This window comes from Molothrus ater, chromosome 17, assembly GCF_012460135.2.
Source record: "Molothrus ater isolate BHLD 08-10-18 breed brown headed cowbird chromosome 17, BPBGC_Mater_1.1, whole genome shotgun sequence".
Lineage (NCBI taxonomy): Eukaryota > Metazoa > Chordata > Aves > Passeriformes > Icteridae > Molothrus > Molothrus ater.
The window spans coordinates 11,509,251-11,526,821 of NC_050494.2; the positions used below are offsets into that span (position 1 = coordinate 11,509,251).

At 46.5% G+C, this 17,571-nt stretch overlaps 1 protein-coding gene across 3 annotated transcripts in view; it reads right to left on the bottom strand.

The window, feature by feature from the left end:
* Positions 1 to 17,571, bottom strand: part of PHACTR3 (phosphatase and actin regulator 3) — a 100,141-nt gene that overhangs the window by 12,438 nt on the left and 70,132 nt on the right. For all 3 annotated transcript variants that reach the window (XM_036395555.2, XM_036395554.2, XM_036395556.2), the window contains exon 8: positions 16,853 to 17,006. In XM_036395555.2, coding sequence (XP_036251448.1) covers positions 16,853 to 17,006 — 154 coding nt within the window. The remainder of the gene's footprint in view (positions 1 to 16,852; positions 17,007 to 17,571) is intronic.

The window sequence follows — 17,571 nt, forward strand, 5'->3', positions numbered from 1 at the left end:
CTCTGGTGTGAGGCTCTGGAGGATGAAACACGCACCTGCCATGAAGGAGCCTTTGTGATGGCTAAAACCTGAGCCCTCAGTAATTATGGATGGTCCCCACGGACTTTGCAGAGAGAGGATTTTGTATGGTGCAGGTGATTTTGAATCAGTCCTGCCTCATTTCCTGTGGATCCAGTGAAGTCACTGCCCCTGGCTGAGGAGGGCTCACCCGGGGCCAGCCTGGCTCCTGGGCTGCCCAGCAGCCATGGCTGGAGGTGCCTGAGGTGGACAGGAGGCTCCAGCACTGCTGCAACACAGCGTGGTCGTGGCTGGGTGAGTCTTGTGCTTTTCATTTCTGTTCTTTTTTATCTCAGGAGCTCACAGCCCCACGTGGACTCACCTCAGCAAGGTGACTGTGAGCTCCATGGGGAGCACTTACATAGTCCACCACTTCTGCTGTGTGACCATAATGATTTCCTTTTAGCTGATTTGGATATCTATTTCCTGCTTCTGGGAAAAACAGCCAATTAATGCTCTTCTGTTCTTGGGTGTTATGAAAACCTAGGTTTGGTATTTCTGTGCTGCCTGGTGAGGCAGGAGTGCTCCCTCTGAGCACCTGTGGGGCCAGGTCTTTTGGGGAAGGTCTTGAACCTTGCTTGAAAATGCTTGAGTTACTTGCAGGCTGCTCCTACCTCTGTCCAGCTTCCCCCACAGTGTCACTGGAATTGCCATGGTCTCATATTAAGAGTGCTCAGCCCAGGATTTTGTTTCCCTGTTAGTTTAAACCAAGGGATGCCAAGAGCAGCAGTGAGTGGAGCTGGACTGGCAGCACTCAGAGGTGACTGCAGCTGCCTCTGGGAAACTGAGCACAGCTGGAGGCACCAGAGTCATTTTGCTGTAAGCGGTGTCTGGGTACAGTTCAGAGATTGCTGTACATGTCAGAGATGCTCCAAGTTTGGACAGACACCAACACTTCCTCATAATACTAATCACCCTAAGTGTAGGGGGGGGTAAAAGGGAATGGATACACAGTATTTTATGTGCAGCTCTTTATCATGTTCAGAAAAATTGCAAAGATTTTATGTTACTGCTGTTCTGTGCAAAGTGAGCATAAACCTTCAAGCAGCAGGTATTATTCAGTGGTTTGAAGCTTGGGGAGTGTTCTGGGTGTATTTTCAGGCTACCTTTAGAATGTTTTCTCCAGTAATTTGGGCTCAGAGAGATGATAGCATGTATTTATTATAATCTCTAAAAAGCCAAAGACTTTGCTTGCTCCCATGTTCTCCCAGTCTTCCTCCTGTGGTTGAGAGGAGCAGATCATTGCAAGTTAGCTCAGTCACGTGTGGCTCTCCCCAGAACACCCTGCAGGTACAGCCAGCTGTGTCTCAAGGCACCTCAGTGCTCAGTTTGCACATGGCCTCGAGGTGTTTGTTTTCCCAGTGCAAGGTAAATGTGAGTCCTGTGACGTCCATGAGCTCCCTCTGCTCTCAGAGGGGCAGGGCAGCTGTGGTGCCTGGCTTGTTCCTTTGGTGAGCATGTGTGGTGCATAATTGCAGCAAAACACCTTCCCTCTGCCATCAGAGCCCTGCCAGGATCCTGCTGGACACGAGCACAAGTGTAGATGTGGATCTGGGGTGTAGGGAAAGCCACAAATGGCTCATCCCCTCTGGAGCAAGGTCACGTTTGTGAGCGCAGCGACTCGCACACGTGCCTCTGGCTACTGATCAGAGATCAATGTTTGCTTCATGCTGCCAGATTTCCCCTTCTCATTGAAGGGAATGAATGTCTTGGGAGCACTGCTACACAAGGGCTGATCACATTGGACAGTTACAGGCAACTGAGTGCTCAGCAGGCTGAGGATCTGCATGGCACAGCAGCCAGGGCTGCAGTCAGAGGGGCAATGCATCAATGTGTCCTGGGAGCAGGGGCTGCTGCCACATGCTCTGCCCTCACAGGTACCCTCAGCAGGGTCTGCTTTGTCCTTTGTGGGAGCTGCGTCCCAGCAAAGCCACAGCAGGCTGAGGGCTTGCAGGTGTGGGCACAGCATGGCTGATGAGAGGCCAGGCTGGGACAGGTACAGCCCCCTGTGTGCATGTGGGGCTGTGCTGACTTTTCACACCTCAGACACTCCTTCCTTTCTAGTTCTCTCCTCCAATTAGTCTGTATCTCACCTGCCTGCCAGACTCAAGCAAGCATTCAAGCAGAATCCAGTGAAAAATAGCTCAGGTTTCTGTGGTTTCTTATCTGTCCCCAAAATGTGTTCCTGTTTCCCATATATGTTTTTTCATAGAATCTGTTGCACAGCATCTGTGTGTATGATTGCCACAAAACTGAATTTCTTTTGGATTTGTAGCTGAAGCCAAAAGTTTCACTTTGGACTCCTGTTGCTGGTGTTAGTAGGATCCATGTGATTGTGATGATCCTCTCCAAAGGGAGGAGTGAACTGGGTACACTTGGACACGTGTGTGTGCCTGTGGACCCTGCACTGACAAGGGAGCAATCAATCCAGCCATCAGTAAATGAGCTGTAGCCAGCAGCAACTGCATTGATTGTTCCTCATGTCAGGTGGTTTTGCAGATGAATTGGGAAGGGAGGTGGTGGGAAGGATCCCTCTCACAGCCCAGGCAAAGGGAGGGGAAATGGGAGTGCCCTGGTTTTGCTTCTCATAAAGCTGCTTGTGTCTGCTGCCCATCAGGAGGCAGAGGCTCTGCCTCTTAAATTGCCAGAACATCATGTTCAATTCAACAAGAAGTTTATTTTCATCCTGCCTATAAGTAGCTGTGAAGAGGATGTGTGCCAGGGCTTTGAGTCACCCACGCACTGCTCTGTGCCTGCTTGCAATGTACAATTATGGGTAGTAGTAAATCTGTGGTGGGAGGGACTTCTCTGTTACTGTCTGTACAAAATTAGAAGGCAGACATCGAGACACAAACTTGTTTTTACCCCAAGGTAATTCTGGATCGTGTAAAAAGTGGGAATTGATGTGCCAGCATTTCCCATAACAGGAAAATCATAGAATCAGGATAGTTTGAGGTGGAAAGAACCTTTAAAGGCATCTTGTCCAACGCCCCTGCGATGAGCAGGAACATCTTCGAGCAGATCAGGTTGTTCAGAGCCTCATCCACCCTGACACTGAATGTTTCCAGGAATGGGACATCCACCACCTCTCTGAGTAACCTGTTCTAGTGTTTTACCACCCTCACTGTCAAAGTATTCTTGCTCATATCTGATCTAACCCAACCTTCCTTCAGATTAAAACCATTCCCCCCTGACCTATCACTATCTGCCCAGGTAAAAGGTTGCTCTCCCTCTTTTTATATAACCAGCTTTAATCCCTGGAAGGCTCCAGCATTGTCTCCTTAGAAGCTTCTTGTCCCTAGGCTGAACAACCCCAAAGCAGAGGTTCTCCAGCCCTTGGAGTCATCCTGAGAGGAGTTACTGAGCTTCTCTGGAAGTAGGCAGCTCAGAGCAGGGTGAAAAGGGTGAGCTGGTCTGGTAAATGTTGTGAGTTGCCTTCTTTAAAGTTCCCAGATATTTGTGTCTCTGTGCCATCATGTACTATTTTTTGCATCCAAATAAGAAAACTACAGATAAACACAGAGGCTTTAAATGTTGCCTTAATTACGTGTGCTATTTATTTGTTTGGCCTTTAGTTCTGTCTGGATTTTCAAAGCTGCAAATCAGCACGAGTTCAGTTAATTATGTTGTCACTCATCTACCAGGCAATTACAGCTGTCCATCATTATCATTTCTGTGATAGGAGCCCTGCAAAGGGTTCAGATTTCAGCAGAAATAGAAACCACACACTTGCCCAGCATGACCCTTGTATTGCAGCCCACTGTCCCTGAAGGACCTGCCCTGTGACAGGGCTGTTACTGCACAGGGCTGTGAGCACTGTGTGGGCTGAAACAACAGCACAGCCAGGATCTAACTGTGCCAGAGGACTCAGGTAGAGAAGGCTTGAGGGTAAGCACTGTTCTCACCACCTGTAAAGCCCTGCTGCATTTGACCTTTGGGTGTCTCATTTCCCAAGGTGTGAGGAAGAAGGGCCAGGCACAGCTGGGAGCAGATCAGGGCTCAGTTCAAAGCCCTGCTGCAAAGCTCAGTGCAGCTGCTGAGCATCCTTCCTCCACCCTCAGCAGACTTTTGCTTTCATACCTCTCTCCACACTCAGATAAAGATTCTTGGAGGATGCTGTTGCACATTGTGGGACCAACATAAAAGAACAGCTTTAAATTTCATCTGAGTTATTAGTTAATATGCAAGAACTAGCATGCTGGCATGGGGTTTAAATGTAATAACTGCTTATTTCAGAGCAGCAGCTTCCTCATCTCCCTTCCACCTGCTTCCCCACTCTGTGGTTTAATAGAGCTGCTGGATAGTGGATCTGTCCTGTTTGTGATAGAATTACAATATTTAGTTATTTGGGTGACAAAAGTGCAATGGGTTGTTCAGCCAAAGCCATGTTCCCTGTCTGTAGTTTGATGGGTGTCTTGTTCAGCAGCAATGTCAGTGTGAGCAGCACTGTTCTCATCAACAGCAGCTTGTTCTCACTTCTGCTCTGCCTTGCAGCTGGGCAAAGAGCTGGTTTGGGGAATACTTTCAAGCTAAAAATAGCTCAGCAAGGCAAAGTGCTGAAAGAACAGATTCTTCAAATAACAGAGCGAGTGGTGCAGCTCCCAGTGCCCCTCCTCTGCTGAAGGCTGAGGAGAGCTCCAGGCAGTGGGTACTGGAGGGTCTTCCAGGAGAAACCAAGTGCTGGGTATGACCTGGTCACATTGTGCAGGTCACTGAAAATGGTTAATAACATTCCATTGTAAAGCAAGAGATTTTCTTTCTTTTTTCCCCCCTTTCTTTTCTCTCCTGAAATAGGAATGGAGCTCTGTGTTCCCACAGAACAAAAAAGCAAAAAGCAATGCTACATATCTACTGCTGAAATGATACTAAAATCCACTCTGATAGCAATGCTACATATCTACTGCTGAAATGATACTAAAATCCACTCTGATAGCAATGCTAGGTATCTACTGCTGAAATGATACTAAAATCCACTCTGATAGCAATGCTAGGTATCTACTGCTGAAATGATACTAAAATCCACTCTGATAGCAACTGCATGAGCAGCAGGAGGGAGTCTGAAATACGCAGCCAACAGAGGCAAATCTCAGCCCAGTGGTGGGGACTGCCACTGACCTGAGACTGTCCTGTCCAAGTGACAGTTGTGTACTCCTGGGTGCTTACTGGATTATGATAAAAAATAAGAAAAGCGGGGGAAAAGGTAAGAAAATAAAAAAGCTAGATTTTTCTTCACTGTCTGAACAATCCCTAATACAATGTTCGTGCCTGCTGTCCTCCAGAGAGGCTGGGGCTGCCTTGTCAGCCACCTTTGTGCCCTGTACAAAATGAAATGTCTGTAGGCTCGTGACTCAATTTCCTGGGAAGCCAGGAGTGCAATTCCAGCCATGGCACTCAGTGAGGACAGGGACAGGGTGACAGGGAGACATGTCAGTTCTGTCTGTAGCTCTAGCTCTGTTTCACAGGGCAACAAGCAGAGATATTGTCCATGGATGGAAGTGTCTCAGTGTGTCCTGGCCTCAGCTGGGATGCTCAGGGCTGCACTAAGATCCTGCAGTACTGTGCACTTAATCCATAAACAGTTGCCCCTACAACAGATGCCACTGCAATGTGCAGCTGTGGGATTTGGGTCACTGGAAGAAACCACAGCTGGATTTGCAGAGCACAGACAAAGTATTGGTGTGTGGGGGCTGTCAGCTGTGTGCCAGTTCTCCTCCTCCCCCTCACTGGATGCAGAAGGATGTGAGAGTGGCCCTTCTTGCCATGGGTGTGAGCTGCTGGGAATTTCCCCATGAGGTTGGGAGAACATCCTTCCCTGTCACCTGGAGGTGCATACCAAGGACCCTTTGGCAATCTGCAAAGTCTGGCAGGTGACAAGTAAATCTCTGCAAGTGGCTTTGCAGTGAGGATTTACCCCAGAGCTGGAGGTATGGAGCTGTGACCCTCCTAATGCAGCAGCTCCAGGCAGGAGGGGACATGGTGTGACACTTTTTGCAAACCCTTTTTAGTGTCAGGCTTGATGCCAAGGAGCAGCTTTCTGAATTACTGAAGTAAATCAAGGCAAATGCAGCACTCTCCAAGTACTCTGTGTAATCCCTGAAGGAAAAACATAAATGACAGCAATTTGTGGAGCTGCAGCTGCTGCTGGGACAGGCAGGCCCTGCTGGGAGCTGTGTGTGGCTGCACAGCTGCTCCCAGGCTGCAGGAACCTCGCTGGGAACGCTCCCCTGGCGAGGCAGCACCTTCCAGTTCTCGCCTGTCACTCACCCACACAGCCTCCCAGGGATGGGGATCCCTGCCTGCAGACAGCATTTCACCATCTGCTGCATGAGTTTCTGTTCCTCTCGTACACACTCTTGCTGGCCCAGCATTTTCCAGGACAGTCAGACCAGCAGCTTGGCCTCACACTGTCACCAACCTTGGCTGGCCAGAGCCACACCAGCCTTTGTTTGCAGCAGGCTCTGAACCCTGCTCTTTACTGCACTCTTATTTGCTTTAATATTTTGCTTCTTTCAAAATTTCTCTTGAGGTTATCTGTTGGTTTTTCAATACAAAGAGCGTTCCTGCTCTCAGTGCGGAGTGAAATGAGAAATTCCACTGACAGCTCAAAGATGTGGTCCAAAAAGTCTGTAGGAGTGTGAGTCCCCTGGTCTCAATAACCATCAGTTTTGTAGTTCTTTCACCAGCAGCTCTCACAGTGCTCTGCAAAGCTGGTCTATGTGGTTATATCTGTTGGACAGATTAAGACAATGTGGCAAACTGTCTTGTCTGAAAACCAGATTTGCAGCCCCTCTGAGAATTTATTCACTTCCCTGTGCAAGTGGTATTTCAGTAATTCTGTTTTCCTTTGTTTTTTAAATTGGACAGGGTGAGGAGTATGACTTGTCACTTGATGCCACTGTGACACTGAGCGCTGCAGACAGGCTAACTTACAGGAAAATACAGGCAGGATTTGAGATTTAAAATGTCATCCTCATATTCTGCCTCCTCTTCCCCAGAGCCTTCTGGGATCCTCCTTAACTTTGTTTCGGATCCTGTGTTTAGCTATGGTCACGAAAGTCCAAATAGAATTTGCTGGCAAATGTCACATAGAACAGAATATTCTGATCTTCTGAAAACTGAATAAAATGTAAGAATTCAATTATGTGACGTTATGTTTGGAAGTTACAGCCATGATTTGTTGCGGTACAACACGAACTGTCACTGCCAAAGCTCAAGGCTGCCACACAAAACCTTGGGGAGGGCTCTCAGGAAAGGATCCCCTGGTGCCACCTCCGTGATTGTCCTCAGAGCTGTTCCCTGCTGAGGAGGGGCTGCAGCTGGGGAAGGGCAGGCAGAGCTGTGGGAGCTGGCAGTGGCTCCCAAGCTCAGACAGGTCCTGGCTCTGTGCACACACCTCCCTCAGAGCCATTTCCCTGCCTTTTGCAGCTGCTCCTGTCCCTGCAGCTGGTGCACAGCAAGGCCCAGCATTGCAGTGCTGGGCCTCTCCCCACCAGCACTCCCTGCTGACCCTGAGCCTCCTGCTCCCATCACCCCTGGACACGAGCTTGGCTTTTCCACACACTCCATTCATTCCCTGTTACCTTTTCCTTCGTGGTATAAACAGGCTGATAAAGGGATTTCTGTAAGTTAAACTGCACTACGCCCATAAATAAAACTTCCCTTACCACATCAGTCCTGGTTTGTTTAACCTTCTCTTGAGAAGGAGGATTTTTCCCCAGCTGGGTGGTATTTGGAAGTGCTGCAGCCACTCCCAGTGATGATTCTAACAAGGCTGCAGTGTAGCCTGGCCAGAATATGGCTTTTGCAGACACCCTCAAATTAGGCTGATCTCTGTGCAACAGGCCAGCTGCTTTCTGCAGAGCCTGCTGAGAGGGCCTGGCTTTCATTTTTTTTAACATAATTTCTGAGAAACTGATGAAGTATTAATTGATTCAGAATTTAATTTGCTTAATGAATATGATCATCTTAAGCAAATGACACTGGTGGTTCATCTGTGAGCCATGTAGTCTTGGTTTTGAGACGTTTTTTCCTGCAGTGAGGCACTCAGGTTTTATTCTGCTCTTTGTTTCTTGCCTGTATTCAGCATAGCTTTATGAAAGCAAAGTGACTGACACATCTTTGCAGAACAATGGACTAGCTAGATTGCAGTACCTGTTTCTAATGTGATTTAAGACTCAGATTTTGTCAGCTTGCTGGTTCTTGTTTCCCAGTTGCCTTGATGTCCTCTGCATAAGTGGACTTTCAACAGGAGGAGGTCCTCAAGCTCCAAAGGTGTGGTCAATTTCTTCTTAATTTCACTAGATAAAACCATGAGCAAGGATTGATAAACCTGTGAGTGCTTGGGTTTGTTTGTTTGTTTTCTGGTGTTTTCTATGTGAGAGCTAAAGGAAAAGATAGAAAATAAGAGTGTTTTCCAGAAAAAAAAAAACACTCTCCAGAGTCTGGGGAGGTCAAGGAAGTGTGCTGGGTACTTGGATGAGTTAATTATCCTGAAAAACAGATACTGAAGGAAGCTTGCAGTACTCTGGCTGACTGAAGTATCTCCCAAGACCTGGTTATCCAGCTGCAGCTTTCCAGCTGGGCACAGGCAATGGAATCAGACTTGGCTAGAGCCATGCTTTAATAATTGATACAATTGCACTTCATCTATTGAGGAAAATCAGTGACCTTCTGTTCTGACCTATTTTCTCTCCTTCCCCCACTTCCTGTTTTCTAAATATTTATTTCTTTCATTTTTCTCCCCCCTCTCCTTCTCTGAAGTTATTTCAAAAACACAGGAACTGTGCTAGACTGACCCAGTTTTCCATATGAAAGCAGCAAGCCCAAGCCTGTGATTCCTGGAGGAATTGAGATCCTGAATGAACCAGGCTACAGAAGTTGTGCTCAGAGCTGCAGGAGGAGGGAACTGTAGTAACTCACAAAATCTGGTGAACCAGAAACTGCAGGGTATGAATTACAGTTTCCTTGGATCACATGTGCTGAGGCACAGTTTTCTTGGAAGAGAGCCCAAAAATATGATCAAGTTCTTCATGGGAAAGCACAGGTGATTCATCTGAGAACCCTCCCCATAAAACAGGGATAACTCAGTGCTGTGCCCCAGGGACAGTGTGTGCAGCTGTGGCTCTGCACATTAAGGAGCTTTTTCTTCTCCAAACCAAGCCACATTTCAGATTTTGGGGGAGAAGTGACCATTTAGGTATTCTGCAGGCAATCCACTGCAACAGTCATGGTGACACTCATTGACATCCAGTCTGCCTATAAATTTGGTTAGGTTTAAAAGGCAAGTGGGAGGAGAACCTCCAACTTTACCCCCCTCTTTAAAAATTTAAAAATTTTTAAAAATCTCTTTACCCCTCTTTTTAAAATTTGAAAATTTGGCTTTATAAATTTAAAAGGCAAGTGGGAGGAGAACCAACACAACATCCAAACTTTACCCCTCTCTTTGTTCTCAAATGCTTTGAAGTAGCACATCTGAAATGGATGTGTTAAAAAAAAAGCAGCCAAACCCCTTTCTGTCTGAGACTGTGCTTATACAGTTCACAGCCTTTCAGATACACACTGTCCATCCCATCTGGCTTCTGTTCCAACTAAGTGAAGTAAGTGCTTGGCTTTAAGTGTAGAAAACATTTTTCCTGAATTTCATTAATAGATCTAACCCAAAAAACCATAATCCTAAATCCTCTCAGTGACACAGTGACCATGCTTATACAAAGTGAGGGCTGGTATTGTGAGTGCCTGAATCCCTCCCTGCCCAACCCCTGGGTTATCAGGAGCTCACAAGTGTTACAGCACCTTGTTCTGGTCAGCTTTTCATCCCACAACAGCACAAATCACTGTGACAACCAGAGAAGCTTACTTTGGTCTCTATCGATTAAGCTCTGCAAATTAAATTAAAGTAATTTCTTTCTGTAATTACTTTTACTGCAGACCCACACAAGCTCAAGGACCTGAATCATAATCCAGTGTAAGGTGAAGCATTACAGAGCATTACTGGCATTTTATGCATTTCCTTTTTGCTTTATGACTGCTTGTCTCACCACAGGGGTTGAGCCCAGATCTTCAGGCGTGGGGAGGTGCCCAATTTCTGGGAAGGGATCTCAGCTGAGCATGAGCTGCTGGTAGTGGGTGGGTTGGCAGGGCAAAACAAGTGCACTGTTTTCTTCCCAAAAAAGGCTTTTTCCTTATTCAATGACACTTGCTTAAGCAGTTTTTCTGCAAGTTTATTTATGTGATTATACTGCTCTGTGATACTTACAGCTTTCTGCGCTCTGATTTTTTTATTTCTAGTTTCACTTGTGCCACTTATGTCAGATCTATTCGAGGAATTGACTCTGTGTCCCAGAAAAAGCTCTGTATATTCCTATCTGTGTTTCCACCTGCTGCTCTGCTCTTCTCTTGCCTGCTGTGCTCTGACCTGCTGCCCTTGCCTTCACTGTGCTGTGGAAAACAGATTTGATTAGGAATTCCCAGCACTGGAGCCAGGCAAGTAGAATAGAGCAGTGGAAGGAGATAGTGTCTTCTCAGAAGACAATCTTTAATCAGCTGTGCCCTGGGAATTTGGAACTTCATGTTGTTGCCCGGCAGAATTTACAGCCTCTGCAGTGACATTGCCTCATGTTTGCACAAATACTCCCCATTTTCAGCAGGAGGTGGATGCTGAATCCTCAGCAATACAGGCCTACCCTGGGAGCACCTCTGGGTCGTGTGCTTGTGCTCAAACCAGGAAATAACCCTGGACAAATGCAACCGTGGTTCAACCTTTATAAGTGAATTAATGTGTTCAAAAATTCTTGCCAGACCAGCTGTGGGCTGGTCTGAGACAGCAAATTGCTCATTCTGGTTCAGCTGCAGATCAAGGCTTTTGCCCTGAGCTGACTGGGTGCTCCATTATTAATTGTACAAGTGCTGCTGAAGCAAGGAAGCATCTCTGCTTCAAGAGCTGCTGTCCAGAGGGCCTGGTATGATCACACACTTGGGGAGCTTGGCAAGTAAACCTGACCAAGGGATTGGTGTTACTGAGTTTGGTTCTATTCTTGGAGTTTAATACCTGCAAGGGAACAAACCTTTCTCAGCCATTAGACAAGAGGCCAGCGTTGTCAAGGTACAGCATGTACAGATGCACTTGAACCCTCTCTAATGCTCTATTTGAACTGCACTACATCTCCCCTGGACTTCACAAGCCATATGAACAGGAGGCTGAACTTACTCATTGCTCAGAGACCTTAATGACACTTGAGTCTTCTCCCTTTCCTCCTCATTTTTACCCTTGAAGGCTGCCTCAGGAACTCTGGCAGCAGGCACTAACGCCCAGCCCCTTGACCAGGCCAGTGCTGTCTGTCACTGTGTTCACAGCAGGGTTTCCAGCTGTGTGCCACTGCCTGGCACCAAGGAAGAGCATAGGGAATATTCCAGCCTTGGAATCTGGACTTCTTAATCCTGGAGGCAGCATCAAAAAGAAAATCTCAGCTTCACTTGCACCTCCTTCATTCTTCCTACTGCTCCCCCCTCCATCCCTCACAACATCTTTCTTTTCTATTAGCCTGAAAAGCAGAGGCCATAACTGCAAAGGGGCAAACCATTAAAAAAACCCCAAATCCTCACTGAGCACATGGGTGCTGTGCACACTCCTAATAAAATCCTGCAGCCATGAGCAGGTCTGACAGCAGCTGCATCACATCTTGCTGGAGCAGAGTGAGGAGACAGGAGACTCCCTTGGCTCCCCACACCCACAGAATTCAATTGTGGCTCTATATTTAGCTCCTGTCTGGTGTGAGAGGCTGAGCCTTGCACACACACCCACGCTGAGCTTGCTGAAGTTATTTTTAGCATCAGCGAGATGCTTACCTGGATGGTTCCTGAAATGCATTAAATTGTACACAGCCAATTAGTGCTGACAGCTGATCTGTTCTTTGTATCTGCCCCCCCTCGTCTTTCTGTCTCTGGAATGAATCTGTGTCAAGTCTTCCCAGCCTTCTGAAATTAGGGCAGTTCCCTGGTTTTTAGTCCAGTGACCAGGAGTTGGAGCACAGCTGGAGATTCATCAGAAAAACCTTGCTAATCCCCAGGTGAGCTTAGCTCAGTTCAGCATCTCCTAAACTTCTGCATTAGGACTACAAGTAGTCTGTACATGTACCCACTAACCACTTTTTTTGGTCAATCTAAACAAAATGTTCCCCAAAGTTCTGTGCATTCAGCCCAGCTCCCTGCTGAGTGTCACAGTCTGAAGGGCTGATGGCTTTTCAGTGAGCAAAGCTGCCCTGAGACATTTCTGTGGAGAAGTGGCACTGGATGTGCTGTCCTTGGGAAACATGGCACAGCTTTTGTGCTGTCAGTAGGTGAAACTGTCTTTGTGAGTGCTCTGTGCTGAGCTGTGGTGCTGTTTTGCTTTTAGACTGCCAGTCTGAAGTGCTTTTTGCTTGGTATTGTTCTGTCTCCAGCAGCACTGTGAACTTCACACTCTGTTACCTGAGGGACAAACCAGGGTCTCATCTGGGTGTGCTTTTGGCTACATCTGCAGTTCCTGGGTGAATCAACTCAAAAATGCTTCTCCAGGAACCTCAGGGCAGCGCCACACCTACAGATTCCAGATGTGGTAACAACTGAATAAAGAGGCCTCCTCTTCATTTCTTGTTGCCAGGAAACCTTGGTCCAGCATCATCCACTTCCCTGAGCCAGTGTTTTCACTGTGGTAAAGATCAGCTTTAGGTGCTCAAGTTTTGGCTCCTCTCTGTGTGCAAAAACCCTTTGTTCTTCCTGTCTGCCTCCTCTGCCCACATTTCTGTATTTAATTCCTGTCCCCATCATATTCTAAGTGCCACTTCATGCATCATCTGTACTTGTACAAATACCAGAGCAGGTGAAGCAGTACACAAAGTGAATATTACAAGTATAATCTTTTCAAGGAATTTGTATTTTCATTGAGACATTGAGTTATACTGGAGTGTCTTTAACCATGGTTACATTCTCAAGAAGCACAAGCCACCCAGGCACTTCAAACATCAACTTTCTAAACAGCCAGATATCAAATTTAATTAAACAACCTTTTCCTGAGTCACCCTTCAGTCTAGCAAGTGTTTCACTCCCCCAGGTTTCAGCTGAAACCCCTTCTAGAACAAAGTGTGTCTGTGAGACAGGAAGCAGATACTGCAAGCAATCCTCTTGCAAATGTCTTTTCTGCCTCGTGACACGAAGAGCTCTCGATTCACTGAATTCCATCGAGGGCTTATTATCTGTGCTCTGAACACACAATAATGGAACCAAGACCTGGAGGGCGCCCTGTGCCTAGTGCACAGTAGAGTATTCCAAGAGTTCACCATGCTCTGGGGCACTGGGCATGCATGGATTAGAGAAGCACTACAGCATAGGGAAAACTGGAATACTGCCATTTTGGAGGGAGGAGGAGAGGAAAGTCCACGTTTCCACGGCAACAAGTGGTAGATTAAATTGGCTGGGAGCACAAAATACAGGAAATACACTTTTCAAAAGCAGTGATGCACATAAATGAATCCTGGAATCTCTCCTCATGCCGCTGTCAGTCAATAATAATTCTGAAGTCGGTAGATTTGCACTGCTGTAAAAGTAGAATTTGTCTCAAAATACAGAATTTCCCAATCTCTCTTTTGAGATGGAATGAATGGGAAGGTGAAGGAAAATAGGGGTTTTAGCTTTGACTTCATAAACACCCATCAGAGTGATAGCAGAGTAGCTTTTCTCAGCAGGTTCACAGCTGCTGCTGAAATGTGTTACAACCAGATCCACTTAAATAATACAGTGGTTTTGAGAAGATGCTCTTCTTTTGTCTCCCCATTTTTAAAGCTATATAAACACCATTATTTGGTGTATTTTGCACATTATCTATGTCAGTACATCCTTCCCTCCAGAGTACAGAGTGAGGCTCTGTTAGCTGTGGGGCTGAGGCAGTTTGCTAGAGAGATTAGAGATCATCAAACCCCTGCAACTGTGCTGAAAAATATCGACCCTGTTAACAACTGCCTGGTTATGTGCCATTCTTATGCAGTCAGCCATTGAATAACTACTTGCTGATCTGCCCACAGATCATTCTTTGTGCTAAACACAGATCTATATCCTGATGGTACATGTGGATTTGCTGTTATCTAAGTGTTGCTATTGCAGCAGCAGTGCTGCTCTTTTCTGCACAGGTAGTGGCAAAGCCCTGGAGAGAACAGACATTTCTACTGGATCCCATCTCCCAGGCAGCACTTCCCACCCCAGCACGGCCTTCCTTAGCTACAAACCTCCAGGTTGTCACACAGAGACTGTGCTGTACAAGTACCAGTGAAATGAATGAGTGCAAACACCTCAAAAGCTCATCCAAGAATTTCACTCTTCCCAGTTTGGTTTCATTTCCACACCACAGCCAGGCTCTGCTCCGAGTGTGGGCTCTGGGGTGGCCTGGGTTTTGTGAGGTGAGTCCTAATCAGAAACTCCAAAGGGATATCCTCTAGGGCTTTGGCTCTTTGGCCTTTGCCACAATTCACTTTTACTTTGTTGGTTGGCCTTTGGGTTTTTTGGACACCCACTTGCTTTTCCTGGTGTTGTAAATATTTTCCTGCATTCATCCACCACCTGAGCTTGTTTGCACAGTCGTGTTCTATTCTGGTGGATGAGTTAAGAGCTGAGCTGAACTCTGCCAGCACATATGTGCTGGAAGTTGTGTGGGAGACTGCTCCCAATCTGTTTTGCCTTTTTTCCTGGCTATTCCAGCAATCTCCGTGCCGTCTGTTCCCCGAAATGCGCTCAATCCTCCACATTCCAGGAAGAAGGAACCAAATTAAGGCCTGACTTCCAACACTTGGAACAAAGATGGCTTTTAGCCATCCTCTAGACATCACCAGTGACACTGATGGGCTGCACCCCAGATTGCTGCCTGAGATCACAGCAGGCAGGGGAGGCTCCCTTAGCTGCATTCACCTACACACAGCAAATTTCCTGCCTCCTGGTGGTGGCCAGTCCCTGTCACCTGTCCAGCAGTGTCCTCTGCAAGTCCTTGTACTGGCATTTGTCTCTAGGGATGCATCCCTCGCTGCATTTCTTTAGGCTCATTATTAAGCAAGACAAATGGCAAATGAAAATAAAGAGATAAAGGCTGTAGTTACAGCAACTGAAGCTGCAATTTCATCAGACCTTTCAGACTAAGAGAAGTCAGGCAGGGCTGAAAAGAGATGTGACCTTGTAATCATTTCAGCAATAGGAGATGGGGCTGGGTATGACAATCTTCTCATTCAGTGAATAGTTTGTGATGCTTGAATTGGTTTTAGGGATGCAGTAGGGTGGAAGCCATTTTTTGTGTATTTTAAAGCAATCAAATTAGGCTCTTGATATATGAAGAGATCTCATGAGTTATCAAATGGCCAAAATAATGGAATTAATGATAGTTGGGTGCAATGTGAAATATTCCCCTGAAGTACATGCACAAAGCTTGTAAGGTCAGGGTGATCAAGACCCATCTTTGCTTCCTGAAGTGATGGGTGTTAATGGAACAAACACCTCTGATCTGCTCTGCCTGCAACTCTTGGAATTCAATGTGCATTGTAGGGGATCTTTTCTGCTTGTCTGGATGTACATGTTTTCTGTGGCAGGGTCTGTCACCTGCACGAGTTGTGCAGCCCCTGGCACAAAGCACTGCTCCCCTTTGGGTGCAAAGTGCTGCTGTGCAGTCACTGAGCCTGGAGGGACAATAACTCCATCTCTGCTGTTGCAGGGGCACCGTGAAGGGCACCCAGAACCTCCTCTGTGTTCCCTCAGCAGCTTGTTCCTTAGCTGAGGGCAGGAGTGGTGAAGGCAGAGATGTTCTCCTCCATAAACTCTGGTCCATTAGGACTTGTGCTCTGATCCACACATTTGTTCTCATTCCCTGTCCCCAGAGGTAAAGTCTAATCAAAAGCATGCACATGAATGAGTTAGTCTAAATATCAATAAACGTTTCTTTCAGGAGAGGCTTGAGATATTTAATATTTAATAAGCCTTGAAAATGAATTTCTGTTCATGTTTCCCAATTTGTTTCCAAGCATTTTGGCGGTGAGCAGTGCTCGCTGTCCCTGTGTGGGCAGCACTGCACAGATTATTTAACAATCCACTTTGTCTCCTCTAAAATATTCATGTTTGCAGATATCCAAATGCAGCCCTTAAAAAAGCACACACAAAACCCAAATGGTGCAGCCTGAGCCTCCCAGTTACCTTCAGCCTTTGCTTCAGGCTGCACACCACAGTGATGCTGTTTCTCTCACAGCTCTCCCCTGTTGCCCTGGTTACTGATCAAACCAGAGCATCCCTGCTGTGCCTGCAGCTGGACTCACACCTTCCCCAGGTGAGGGCAATGCTGCTGCTGCCTTAAGGCACCAGTGCAGCAGCTTTCCCTTGGGCAAGTAAATGTGCAGCTCTAACAATTGCCTTTATGCTCACATTCAGCTTGAGCTGAAAAAGCCAAATCTGCTTGATAAAAATTATACTACTATTTTTGTTAAAGCACTGGGTTTTCTGGAGGACCTCCAAATCTTGATTGCAGCAGCAGAGCTGCAGGTAGATTTGGCAGGATTTTGTCTCCCAAATTGACTTCTGTCTTGTTTTCCCGTGAAATCAAGGCAATCCTGACTGAAGAGAGAGTTAAGATTTTTCTCTCCAGTGGCTGATTGACAGCTGAAAATGTGCTGTATTGGTTTGTGGATGGTTCCCAGCAGGCAATGGAGCTGGGGGTGGGTGGCAGTGCCTCTACAGGGCCCAGAGGATGCTCCATTGTAAAGGGAGGCTCCTCCCTGTTCTCATTCACAACACTTACTTTGAGAGTTTCATTTCAATTTGCTGCCGGATTTCCTGTCTTTCCTCATCTGTTCTCCTTGGGAAAATATTCCTGTCTTCCAGCTCCTGCTTACTTGGTCTGTTCCGTAGCTTTACTGCCAGCAGCTCTTTCTTGCATTTTCTTGGCAAAGTACCTGGGACATGCATTGAAAGGAAAGTTATTAGAAAGGCAGCTCCTGGGGATGGAACAGGAACTTCTGGAGAGAGGAATGGCCCAGAGTGACAGTGATCTGTGTGCTGCTGTGCAAGGAGCATTTGTACATATTAATGTCAGAAAGCAGCACTGCAGCTGAGCAGGGCTCAGACACAAAACCCCTGCAAATGCAGAGGGAAAATATTCCTCAGGGCATGCAAGAACTGCAGTTAAATCTTTGTTTCATCTTGGGAGCATGGTGTGAAATAGGAGGTTAATTTGTTTTGGTTCCTTTTTGCTTTAAAGGGTTTGGGTTTTTTTAAATTTAATGCCTCACCTTTTCGAGAGAAGGTCACCTCATCTTTAAAGAAAATGACATTTAATTGGTATTTTTGTTTGGCATTTGAGATAGGATTAAAGTCTATTTTTTAAAGGATGCTCTGGAGGTTGGCAAGATTCTAAATCCTAAATAGGTTCTCATTCTCAAATACTGGGGTTTTATTTGTTAGGGATCTATGGACCTCCTTTTTTATTATCACTACTGATCTCAAATTTCTTTATGCAGA